Source organism: Chiloscyllium punctatum, chromosome 40, assembly GCF_047496795.1.
Source record: "Chiloscyllium punctatum isolate Juve2018m chromosome 40, sChiPun1.3, whole genome shotgun sequence".
NCBI classification, from domain to species: Eukaryota; Metazoa; Chordata; class Chondrichthyes; order Orectolobiformes; family Hemiscylliidae; genus Chiloscyllium; species Chiloscyllium punctatum.
Window position 1 is genome coordinate 41,316,398 of NC_092778.1, and position 13,137 is coordinate 41,329,534.

Here is a 13,137-nt window from a genome sequence, read left to right on the forward strand (position 1 = left end):
AATGACCAACATCCTGTGAGTTACTATTAACCAGAAACTAAAATATACCAGCCACATAAATACAAAGTCTACAAGAGCTGGTCAAATTCTAGGAATTCTGAGGTAACAAATCTCTTAACTCCCCATAGCCTATCCATCATCTACAAGGCATTAATCATGATTGTGATGGAATATTCTTCATTGATGAGGTGAGTGCAACTCCAAAAACTCTTAAGAAACCCAATATAACACAGAGGAAAGCAACTTCCTTGGTTGGCTTGCCTGCACCATCAAAGACACAGCAGCAGAAGTCTATAATATCTATAAAATGCAATGTAACAACTCACCATGGCTCATTTGACAACGCCTTCTAAACCTGTGACCTCTACTACCTAGAACAGCCTAAGTAGCAGGTGCATGGGAACATTACCATCTGCAAATTCCCCTCTACGATATACACTATCCTGATTTGGAACTATGTTGTCATTCTTTCACTGTTGTTGGGTCAAAATCCTGGAACTATCTTACTAGTAGCATTTTACTTAACCTTCATGGACTTCTCATCAATCGTAGTTAGGGAAGAGTAATAAATGCTGGTCTAGCCAGCGACATCCACATTCCATGCTCTCACAGTGAACCAATGGATATAAGGAGCAGATGAGAAAGTAGAGTTGAGGTGGAAACAAGTCTGTGATCTTGCTGAATGGTGGAAGGCTTTCTCTATTGCTTCTCCCTTTGAAAACTCTTTAAAACTGTCTTTTCTGATTAAATATTTGGTCAACTGACCTAACGACCAGGAATTTTGGATTCTTATTCAAAGCTTTGGAGTGGGTGCCATAATACAGGGCATCCCACCACCAATGAGGAAGACGCTAGATCAAATACCTATCAGGTGCCCAGGTGGTTACCTGTTCAGGCATGTGACGCATCATTTCCTAGGACAGCAATAACCTGCCCTACCTGCAAAGGCTGACAGCCATTGTAGCCATGGAGCAGGAATCTGCTCCTCAGATGCTGCCTGACCTGCTGTGCTTTTTCAGCATCACTCTGATCTAAACTCTGGTTTCCAGCATCTGCAGTCCTCACTTTTTCCCATCCATTGTAACCAGCACAGTTGGCGTAGAAGCTCAAGCTGTTGGTGACACAGCAACATCAAAGTCCTGGAGCTTAGCTTTGAGAAGGAGGAGGATTACACAGTCAAGGTTAAAGGGATAGTGGTGTTAGATACATGGGCAGATGCGTGGATTTCAGGAGGTATCTTCCCACTTCTCGCCTCATTGTCAGAAGTGGGGCGAATCAAGATCTCTCAAACCTGACAGGCAGGCCACACTGTTTTATTAATCAGGAGGGCTACCATTGTTCACACCTCCACAGATTTAATCATGGCAGGGGAGAGAAGTGTTGTTGATAGTAAACCATTTAAGGGCTTTACCTGGCACCTGGTTGGGAATATCAACAGAAATTAATTAATTAATTTCTGAGTTGGCAGGAAATGGTCCAGTATCTCCCCACTGCGAGCTGGCCTGCCATTCCCACCATAATCCCACCAATTCTCTGGAAGGACAAATTGTACTCAATAACTTATTTTACGCCCAGTGTTTTATTTTATAATGCCATAAGCACCTTGACATTTTATTATATTAAAGATGCTATAGAAATATAGATATATGTTGTTTTGGCATCTAAGGATTTTTATCTTCCCCCTCCATATCTTAAAGTTTATTCCACAAGTTTGTCTCAAAAATTATCTGTGTTCTTTAAAAAAGCATATTTGGTTAAAACCTTTAAACTGGGTTACTATTGGAGCAGCTCAATAATGTTCCATCTTAAATTTTTCCAAGCCTATTCATTTTATAGATATCCTAAAAGGAGAGTTGGGGCAATAAGACAAATGCTATTATCAGCTAAAATACCTAACACATGAATCAACACTTAGCTATATGACACCCAGCTCTATTCATGGCTGCAGAATTGTCTTCACTGAAAAAATACACGACTTGCTTTTTCAATCATTCCTGACAAAATTAAAAAAAAGGTCTCACAGGATTCTGATGATTGCTTGGAAAACACTGCACAAAACCGAAAATAATTTTGGCCCAACAAGTCCACACCAAACCCTCTGAAGACGCAATCCCCTCCCCTATTATCCTGCATTTACCCCTGACTAATGCACCTAATGTACACATCCCTGAACACTATGGGCAATTTAGCATGGCCAATTCACCTAACATCTTTGGATTGTGGGAGGAAACTGGAGCACCCGGAGGAAACCCACGCAGACGTGGGGAGAATGTGCAAACTCCACACAGACAGGCGCCCGAGCCTGGTGCTGTGAGGCAGCAGTGCTAACCACTGAGGAACCATGCTGCCCCTGGCATTTAATCACATGCTAGGCTTGCTCATATCAATTCAAAGCATATTGTGAGTGTTATGCAACACACAACCAGGGAGAAATCTACAAAACACAGGATTATAATGATGTAGCTCCAATAATTCAACAGGGAAAATAAAGGAGAGCTGTCTCCTTCTTATTAACTGTCTTTTTAAAAAAGGAGAATCTCCAAGCTCTTTGATTATAATTATTCTGTAAGGAGTGTCAAATCCAGACATCCTCATTTATCCTATTTTCTTGAATCAAATTAGTAAGAGAGAAAGATAAATCTATGCAGTGGAAAGTTGAATAGTCAGGCACAAAGTTTTTAGGCATCAAGAAGTTTGGAAGCTGCAGGTTTTCATTCTACCTTACAGCCAGGAGAAATATAATTAGAGTACAAGTGATTTGAATGCATTCCATTAGTGAAACAGTGATCTGTCTGTTCTTGACGTAGAACTAATTATGTGTTGTTCTGCGCAGCAGGTACCAAATACACAGGAGAAACTTGAGCTTTTTTTGGATGGGTGTATCAGCTAACAGAGTACCGATCAGGATTCAAACCTGCGATCTTTGACCTTTCAACTCAGTCCTCTCCAAAGACGCCACAATCAACAATCACAGACCCCTACTTATCCAGGCTCCTAACAGCTTAGTCAGCTTGCTATTGTGTCTAAATAGTTCATACCACCATAACAGGATACACCAAATATACATTAATCCTGTAGATGTGATTATGTGCCACAGTCTGAGATTGAGGTGTTTACTTGGAGCATCCCACCATTCTAAAAAAATTTCTACCTTCTTAATCACTTTCAACTTTCATTGAATGGCTGAGAGGATAGACAGTTCTGTGGTACATTGTGAGAATTTATTACATTTTTAAATTTAGGCTTGATATTGATGAAAGTGATGAAGAGGACAAATAAAATATGATTTATGTGATTCATTCATAAGGTGTGGCATTGTTGGCTAAGTCAGCATTTACTGCACAACACTAATTGCCTGTGAGACACCAGTGAGGCTTTTTATTGAATTTCTGCAGTCCTTGGGGAGTAGTAATATCCACAGTGCTCTCAGGAAGAAAGTTCTAGGATTTTGATCAAGCAACAGGGAAAGAGCAGAGATATATTCCAAGTCAGGAAGAAGTGTGGCTTGGAGGTGAATTTGCAGATGGTGGTGTTCCCAAGTATCTGATGCCATTGTCTATCAAGGTGGTAAAGATCATCAGGTTTGGAAGGTGTTCTCAAAGGAATCTTCATGAATTGCTGTAGTGTATTGCTTATACAGTACAGGCTGCTGCCGCTGTGCATTGGTGATGAAGAGAGTGAATGTTGAAAGTGATGAATAGGTCGTCAATCACACTGGTTGCTTTGTCTGGAACTGAGTTGGTTTGTGTTCAAGATCAGGCAAAATGACAAATACATAATTAAATAGTTCACTTTTTCACCTTCTCGGATAGGGCAGAAGACACAGAAGTACCTAATAAGGAGAGAGGCTGAACCCAGCAGAAAAATAATTACAATCAATACTAAGGCATGTACAAACTTGCATCATATGAATAGTAGCAGGCTGTTCTGATTGTAATTGCAAATCCAGATTCCCACTAGTGCTGATAACCTTTCAATCCCTGGTTTAACAAGAATCTATCCACCTTTGCCTTAAAAGATATTCAAGTGTTCTGCTTCCACCTCCTTTTCCAGGAGAGCAATCTACAGACTCTCAATTCTGTGAGAAAAAAAATTGCCTCATCTGTTTTAAATGGGTGACCACATATTTTAAACAGTGACCCCTAATTCTTGATTCTTCTATAAGGGGAAATATACTCTCCAAATCCAAGCTGTGAAGACCTCTCAAGATCTAATTTATTTCAATAGAATCTTATAGGGGCCTGTGTAATGTAAGCAATGGTAAGATTTGTGGCAGAAATGGGCAAGAATCCGACAAGGTCAATCTCATGTCACAAGTAACTCACTACATCTTTTATGCATTTGCCAAGCAGTATGCTGAGTTTTACACGAGAGAGTGGGAGTTGCTAATTAAGGGGGACTGGAGTTTGTTAAATGTAATTAGTGCCACAATTCACCTCATTAATATTCAGTTTATCTAAACAAGAACACCAAATAAACTACATGTTGAGAATTCTCAACATGGAAGTCAGAGAGGGCATGTGGCAATTTCAGATTACCATTGCCTATAAAGAGTCTCCGTGTTGCTCAGTGCCAAAAGCAGGGCATGATCCATTGCTATCAGCCATACACACCCCTGGTCCATGGATATTAGTACTGGCATCTGTGACCCCTTACAATATCATGGCATACCCCCTGTCCATTTGCAGCCTGCTTAGGAAGCAAGGGCTTGCATCTGTTATTGAAAGGTTGCTACAAGGATACGTTGTGCACAGGATCATGCACCAGCTAATGGATTTTACCAGACTGCATCTGAGGGCTGCCCACCTGCTTCCTTAGCGCTTGCTCACTGAATGTCTACCTGCATATTGTCATAATTTGCCTTGCTATACTTGTTGGTACAAAGACACTTCAGCCAGAACCAAAAGTTTTCAGCATTGCCATATTGGAATGTTCCTGTTCACAGATGCACAGACAGACTACTTAACATGCCTGTCATTAGGAATCTGTCCAGGGTGTGGTCTTTATGAACAGAACACTGCAATGTTAATCTAATATGCCAGCACATGCCAGCTGCCTGTGTAGCAAACACACCCTAATGCCCTATTGGAAACTGGATGGGGGCTAGTCATCATGACAGGCAAGTGGAGGGGCATCATCTGTCAGGAGTATCAGAAACTCCTTCAGTCATGGGCACAGTATGCACACAATCCAGGGGTTTGACCATGGTCAGTCATTCACTTCAGCTGTTCAAGGTTAGTGGATCTGTCTGACTACAGTCTTGGTGGGCTAACACTTGCAGTGAAGGGATTTGCATATTGTTAATTTGGGAACTGCAAACATAGCAGTCAAGGGGCTGCTCATTAAAGTTGGTCAGAGGTCTCGGGCGTATACAGTCCTGGGGGGGAGGGGGGGGTCTTTCTCTGATCATTGAGGGGGGGTTCAGTTGGTGGTGAGGTTCTGTAGGGACAATCATGGAATCTCTTCCAAAAGGGATCGGGGTGTCAGGAGTTAAGGCTGCTAAGAGAATATAGAGGCTTTTGTCGAGGTGTGGATATGAATGGTAACATGAGGGAACCAAGATGTATGGGGAGCTAGGCAGAACAGCATCGGAGGTTATGTCTGGCAACAGAAAGGACCACTTACAGTGACCATCACTTTGACCTTCACAAGGTGGAGTTGAGGACCAGAATAGGCATCAATAAGGTGCAATATCAGCATTCAGGGGGAAGGGAGGTCACTTGATGCAAAATTCAATGGTTTGGGTCTCCACATGGGAAATGGGTTGTTGAGGTAGTGCCAAGAGGAGTACAGTGCTGATGGTTTCCATTGTACATTGTGTTTTTTGGTATCACTTGCTGTTCTCTAGAAACAAAAAGCACCTGGAAAATGGCTGGGACAACATCCAGGGTGGGTGGACTCAATGTCAGTTTGATGGGCAACAGCTGCTGGATACTAGGGCAAATACATGAAGCAGGCAATGGAAAAATGTACAGTTGACTCTGACGTAGCACGATGGTTCCGTTTTTGTGCGATGTCACATTATAAGAAAATCACGAAGCAGCTGCGCTATTTAAACTAATGGGGCCAGAATTGCATTATAGCCAATACAGGTAAGGAAAGTGCGCGTTCTACAAATAATGGTCAAAATTCTTCAATTGTGTTAAAGTTAATTTGTGTTGAAGAAACACGCATTATAGCGGAACCAACTGTAGCTACATTTAATGTGCAATCAAATCACTGCCTATTTGCAACGCATGTAGAGTAAATGTGTTTAGTGCCCAATGCTCGTCAAAGCTGATTTGCACCATTCCATATTTCTTGCAATTGAACTTCAATAATGCTGAAGTTAGCATCAATTACTTAAATAGAGGCCAAAGACAACCAATTCTTGTGCATCATGCAAGGGTGCTGTGGGAGGGGGTGTGCCAGTCATGTGGCATGAGCAGCATGGTTTTCTGGCTGCTGTGCCATTTAGTTGGTAGTGAAGAGCAATGCCAAACTGTCAATGCTTGTCCAGGTGCATAGCGGCCTTTTAAAGATGGAGCAGATGCAAGGAATGCTGATTTTCAGTGGGTATCTGCTGAATGGTGAGTTGTACCAGAAACAGAGCATGGTAAAATGGGGATGGAACGGAACATGAGGGTCACCTAAGGGTTAGTGTAGGTAATGAGGCAAGTTTAGTCAGATATGGTAAGTATCTTGCTCGGCCTCAGAATGAAAAACACTCCAAAAATGTCAATCCAACATGCACTTAGCTGAAGAAAAATAAGATTAATCTCTCAGTTTTATTATAAAATGCCATTGCAATTGTTGTATTTACAAAATTGCAAATTATTTTGTCGCAACAACATTCTGAATGAGATAATAACGAGTCAGTTTATTTTTGATGCTCTGACTCACAGGTATGCTGGCAAATATACTGGAAGAACTCCTTGGTTTTCTTCCACAGAATCTCAGTGTTTACCTGACTCTCTAAATCAAGAGGGTTTAAGCATTACCTCATGTGAACAACAGCAGCATTAACATATAACATGTACTTCAATGAAAAGCTATTTCTAGCCCTGTGTATGCAACTGTCTGTAAAATTCCATTTTAATACTTACATCTGTGCATTCATATGAATGTATATTAAGTTTTATGACTGTTTATCTGTGGCAAAAATATTGTTTTTGTTCAAACTAAATGCAGCATAAGTGAGAAATCTAAAGATTCTGGGTTGTCTTAAATTTAAGCTAGCTGCCCAACATAAATCTGGATATAACAATAATCAAAAAATCATTTTATTCAACTATGGTCATTTTCCATAGCCCTCATACATTTTATGCTATTGTGAAAGATGATCCTAGTAATAACAAATATTCCAGGGTGACCTTCATCAATTCACAACAAGGACAGACACCCATTTTAAAAAGATCTCAGCATCAAGGAATACAGTCTTACAGTAACTTTGATTCACAACTTAGTGGATAGGGAGGTTAACATTGTGTCTTAAGGAAACAGCGGTTTTGAAACTTAGCATATTCACCCTCAGGTAATTCTGACTATCATGTCAATGTTGTTACAAGTTCTTCATCTGAACCACTTTACCTGACCCTCTGCCCTATTCTTCTGTATGTTCTTTGTAAATATTCATTTTATATTTCATTGTACATTCATTTTATCTTTGAATTATGCCCATCATCTCTGTCTCAACCTAGGACCACCTGATGAACAAGCAAGTATCAACCAGTAATCTAGCATCTTCTTAAACAGGTTGAGGGTCAAATACTGCATAAACCCTGTGCCAAATAAATTTATTCTCCTATCCTTCTTGTCAACCCAAATCCCTAATGGTAGGACACTATTCCCAACCTAAAGCTATGCAGCACAAGGCAATTAAGAAACCAATACATGCAAAGTCAGTTTCACTTGTAAAGATTGTCATTTAAATAGACAATAGTTTAGTTTTACAAACAATTGAAAGTTACACATTTTATGTCCAGTTTTCATGATCAGAATACGAGGTGGGCATTGTCTATTTCCAAATGAGAATTAGTGATCACCCCTATTCACAGGAATATCCAGCGCCACAGCACATTACATAGAAATCATAGAATCCCTACAGTTTGGAAACAGACCTTTTGGCCCAATGGGTCCACACTGAACAGCATCCCACCCAGACCCAACCCCCTATATTTCCCATGGTTATCCCATCTAGCTTGCACATGCCTGAACACTACAGGAAATTTAGCATGGCTAATTTGCCTAACTTGCACATCTTTGTACTGTGAGAGGAAACTGCAGCACCTGACGGAAACCCACACAGACACGGGGAGAATGTGCAAACTCTACACAGACAGTTGCCCAAGGGTGGAATCAAACCTGGGTCCCTGGTGCTGTGAGGTAGCAGTGTCAACCCACTGAGCCATCGTGCCAAGTGCAAGATGGTCACTGTCATGGATACACTCTGAAACACCAGGACCAGACTCCCTATGGATACAATGGCTGAGCAAATCAACTCTTTTCCAGCAAACCCAAAGGCTCTTTTCAGAGCCATCCAAACCCTTCAACTGAGACAGTAGACCTGAGGATGGAGAAGGCAGCACATAGGGAGTGTATGGTGTACTGCACTGTGCATGTATCTACAGAACCATGTTTCCTGTTACCAAAACCTTTCATATTGCACTACAACCCATAAAAATATACAGATCCTGTGAAATGTAGAAACTATTACAAATAAAGAGCTCTGGATTTTCAGGTCTGTCCAACGGCTGAGATTGCTCAGTATTATTTCTTCCGTATTTTCCTACCTTTTCTGAAGTGAATCTTTCTTGTCTGCTGATCCCAAACTCTAAAAAACAAAAGAAAAACCCTTGTCACACAGAACACAAGACACACGCTGGATCAATGTTATGTTAAGGATTGCTGGTGTATCCCAGTTGATAATGAACTCACATATAGATGTGAGTAGGATGGTCAAATAATATGCAGGTGGGAACTCACATCTGTAGGTTGTTCTACCCACCCGACCTTTAAACGTGAGGCTCACCCCCAATAGCAGAATCATTATTTTTAACAAATAGATTAGCAATGTTTCTAAACAATATCCTAATGATCTAGCTTCTCATAGTATAAACTCTAATAATTATACAACTTTCTGAATTTGGACAAAAATAAATTAAGCAGCATCTAATTGCACTTATTCCTGATATTGGTAACATTGCCATAAACAGAAAGCATATTTAGCTGGAAGTGACTTATCCTGATAAGCCTATTCGGACTACTTATGCCTCTCATGTTAATTAATTATCATTGTTTAACAGTTAAAAATCACACCACACCAGGTTATAGTCCAACAGGTTTATTTGGGAGCACTAGCTTTCGGAGCACTGCTCCTTCATCAGGTGGTTGACCAACCACCTGATGAAGGAGCAGCACTCCAAAAGCTAGTGCTCCCAAATAAACCTGTTGGATTATAACCTAATGTTGTGTGATTTTTAACTTTGTACATCCCAGTCCAACACCGGCACCTCCAAATCGTGTTTAATAGTGATGACAAATTAACTGTGCCTTTATCTGATTATGAACTCAAAGACATTAGTTCCTACATAGTATTTCCTTGTTTCAATTCTCCATACTGTCAGTATCGCAGGTATGAGAATATACTACGAGCTGGCTTGGTACACCATTATATGTCAAAGAATACAATACATGTACAAACCAAGGATAAGAAGCTAAGTGGTAAGGCTCGAGACTTGAATTGAAACACCCCATAAAATCTTTATATACATACTTGAACAAAACGAACATAAGCAATAATGATTAAATGAATGTATAAAACAGGCAAGATAATTATCTTAAAGCATATACACAATATACATAACTTAGATGCCAACTTTCAGGATTAACATGAAGTAAATACAAGTAAACAAACTGCGATTGAACATCCCACACTTTAAATGTCTGATGTGATCAAAGCAGATCACATCCAGATATTAATGACACTGGCCTGAAGATAAACAAAAAAACACTGGTAACTTCCATGGATGGCTTCTCTCTGTGAGTCCGAGAGAGGTTTCTTGCCCTATTTTCTCAAACTAGCCTTGTGACCTGTGCATCACAGCAGCGAAGTACCTTGCTCATCATATTCTACCACTCAGTGTTATTGTAACCTTCTGGGATTCCTGGCACCAATATCACCTTTAAGGCCCATCAAGTACTGGAAGCCCAAGGTTGCCCAGAATGATATGATTAACTACTCCAGACATGTCAGAAAGAGTGTAAATGATATACAATTTCACCAACAGGGACCTGGAAGCCTGCAAGATGGTGGATACATGCAGTCATTGCCAATGGAGTGTCCTGCAATGTCCTGATGGAGGTTTGGAGGAGCCAGTAGTAAGCTTGAATCTCCAAGTTACTGCTCTGACTTTCATATCAGGAACTGTCATTATCATGATTCTATCAAGCAAGGAGAATGGGAAACTGTGCATCAATGAAGTAAGATGATGAAACAAACCACAGTGAATGTTAGAGAAACTCAGCAAGTCTGGTAGCATTTGTGGAGAGGGAAGTTTTTTGAGTTTAATATGACTTTCCTTCAATGAAATGATGCCAAATGTTTTAAGTGTCTCCAGATTTTTTGTTTGTTTCAGATTCCAGCATCTACAGTATTTTGCTTTTAGATTATATGATTAGTATAGGATGCTAATGTGTCCTAATGCTAGCAAATAGGCCTCTCACCTGTCACAAGTGAGAAGCTCAATTTGTTGTTCAACATGGATGGAAAATTAGAGTTTTAGCTCTCGAGAGGGGAAGTTCCCCAATACTGATCTCATGCGATTCCCCAAACTTCCTCCCAAATTACCATGCCATTCACAGTCTGTGAAGATTCTGTCCAATACAAATTCCCATCAAACCTGGTGCTTTTTGCAAGGGATTCCAGTTCTTCACTTCAAAAATCTGACTTTGGAACTCCATCAGAAGCCACTCTGACTCAGACTGCCTCAACAACTGTGAACATTTTGGGAGTTCAATCTCTTCTCCACAGAGTTCCATAGAATTCCTGGGACTGTTCCCATGTACCTACTTACAGCCACAATTTCAAATTTTATCAAACAGCTAGGTTCATCAATTCCATTCTACCTTTCCCAGCTCCAATCTTATAAACATTGCTTATGAGCTTCTTGTACTCCACTCTCATCTGTACTGAAAGGCTTTCTCTTCCTTAACTGCCTGTAATCAAATCAAAACAATGTCTCCCAGCAAACACACATCCAGATAAATTGATACCACAGAACCTTACTAATCCAGATACCTCCATCCATCGCAATGACAATGCAGCCTGTTCCAAATTCCTTCAGCAGATCTTTAGGGATTCCTTTCAGGCTAATTCATCTCTAACTCCCTCTGGATGCCATTACTGCAGCTTTGAAAACATCATCTCTCCAGCTAAGTAACCTGCTGTTTATATAGCTCTGTCTTCTGTTCTTATTCTGCTAAATAAACATGGTAACCTCCTAAATGACACGTGTTTTAGGTATACGAGCAATCACTAAATCCCAGCATATTAATGCATTACCTCCCTAGTTGTTAATCTTGGAAAGCAACATAACCCCAACCTTCTAAGTGCACTGGACTTCAAGGTGCTTCAGTTGTATTTATTCCAGTTTCTACTGTTCAACTTTAATTTCTAAAACTAAAAATGATAAGCTAAAATACATGAAATATGAACTAGAGATTTGCAACAATATGAAGATTCCTGTTGAAAACCCCCTTCAACATAATTGTATCAAACATGTCAAAGATGATAGATTATTATAAGATGTACATAGAGACATAATTTAACATAAGAATGTTGATATTCTAACTTTGAGGAACTAAACTGGATAGCTCGGAAATCAGACTTGATTATTGTGATGCATACTCACTCCACATCCACTCAAAATGATCAGGAAGTATGCAAACTTCATGCTAAATGCTAATTATAATGAACCCTGTGGATGACAGTGCACTGGATCAGGCCATCTAAGCTTAATCAAGCACCTACAGCTATCCTTCACTATTTAAAGATAGTTTGCAGCTTTTAAAGACAGTGCATTTTGGTTGCCTCCAGCAGCTGCTGAAAATGCTTTAAGGACAAAAGACCTATAGGACACAAAAGAAATTATGCAACCAGCTAGAGAGCTTGTCCCAGGCTTTCAGACACCACACCAGAAGCTTTGGTGCAGAAAGTGGAAAGCAACACAGAAATTCAGTTCCCACAAGAAGCTAGGAGGCCTCTAGACAATTACTGGAGGACATATTAGGAGCAGATAACCAGAGGCATCAAAGCCAGCAGAATAGCAAAGGGGACATGGATGCAGAATGAAAAACATTTAAACATGGCTCATGAATATTCAACATCAGTGCATTTATTTTCATATGCCACATCCTACCAAATAGCACAAAAGCTATAAAATTTCAGTCGAATCCCAATTTCCAGTCTTGGTCAGTGATTCTATACGTCAAGTGCATCAGTACTTTTTTAAAATCAAAATGCCTCTCACACCTTTTCAGATAGTGACTCTGAGATAATTATCAACCTGTAGGTGAGAAGTCTTCTCCCCAACTCAGCTCTAATCTTCCTACTGACATCTTATCTTTCAATCTTATTATTGACAGCTCAGCGAAGAGAAATTAGACCTTTCTATCCACTCTTTTTAGGTCCCTCATAGATTTCTAACTGAATTAAATTTATAATTCAATCAAATGATCTTAACTTTCCAAACATAGACTGGAACTGCCAATGTGTTAAGAGTTTAATTGGAGAGGAATGTGTTAGGTGTCTGCAACATAGCTTTCTGATTCAGTGTGTGATTGTACCAACTAGAGAAGGTGGAAAAACTGACCTACTCTTGGGAAATAAGGCAGGGCAAGTGACTGAGGTGTCAGTGGGGGGAGCACTTTGGGACCAGCAATCATAATTCTATTAGTTTCAAAATAGTTATGGGAAAGGATAGACTAGATCTAAAAATTTAAGTTCTAAACTGCAGGAAGGCCAATTTTGACAGTATTATGCAAGAACTTTAAAAAGTTGAATGGGAGCAGGCAAAGGAACGGCTGGAAATGGGAAGTCTTCAAAAGTGAGATAACAGGAGTCTAGAGACAGTATGTTCCTGTTAGGGTGAAAGGCAA

General features: G+C 40.1%; 1 protein-coding gene across 7 annotated transcripts in view; it reads right to left on the minus strand.

The window, feature by feature from the left end:
• Positions 1-13,137, minus strand: part of LOC140464494 (ankyrin repeat and fibronectin type-III domain-containing protein 1-like) — a 924,898-nt gene that overhangs the window by 244,950 nt on the left and 666,811 nt on the right. For 6 of the 7 annotated variants that reach the window (XM_072559619.1, XM_072559620.1, XM_072559618.1 and 3 more), the window contains one exon: positions 8,772-8,812. The exons of the other annotated variant lie outside the window; for it this stretch is intronic. In XM_072559619.1, the coding sequence (XP_072415720.1) occupies positions 8,772-8,812 (41 nt within the window). The remainder of the gene's footprint in view (positions 1-8,771; positions 8,813-13,137) is intronic. 7 annotated transcript variants of the gene reach the window in all.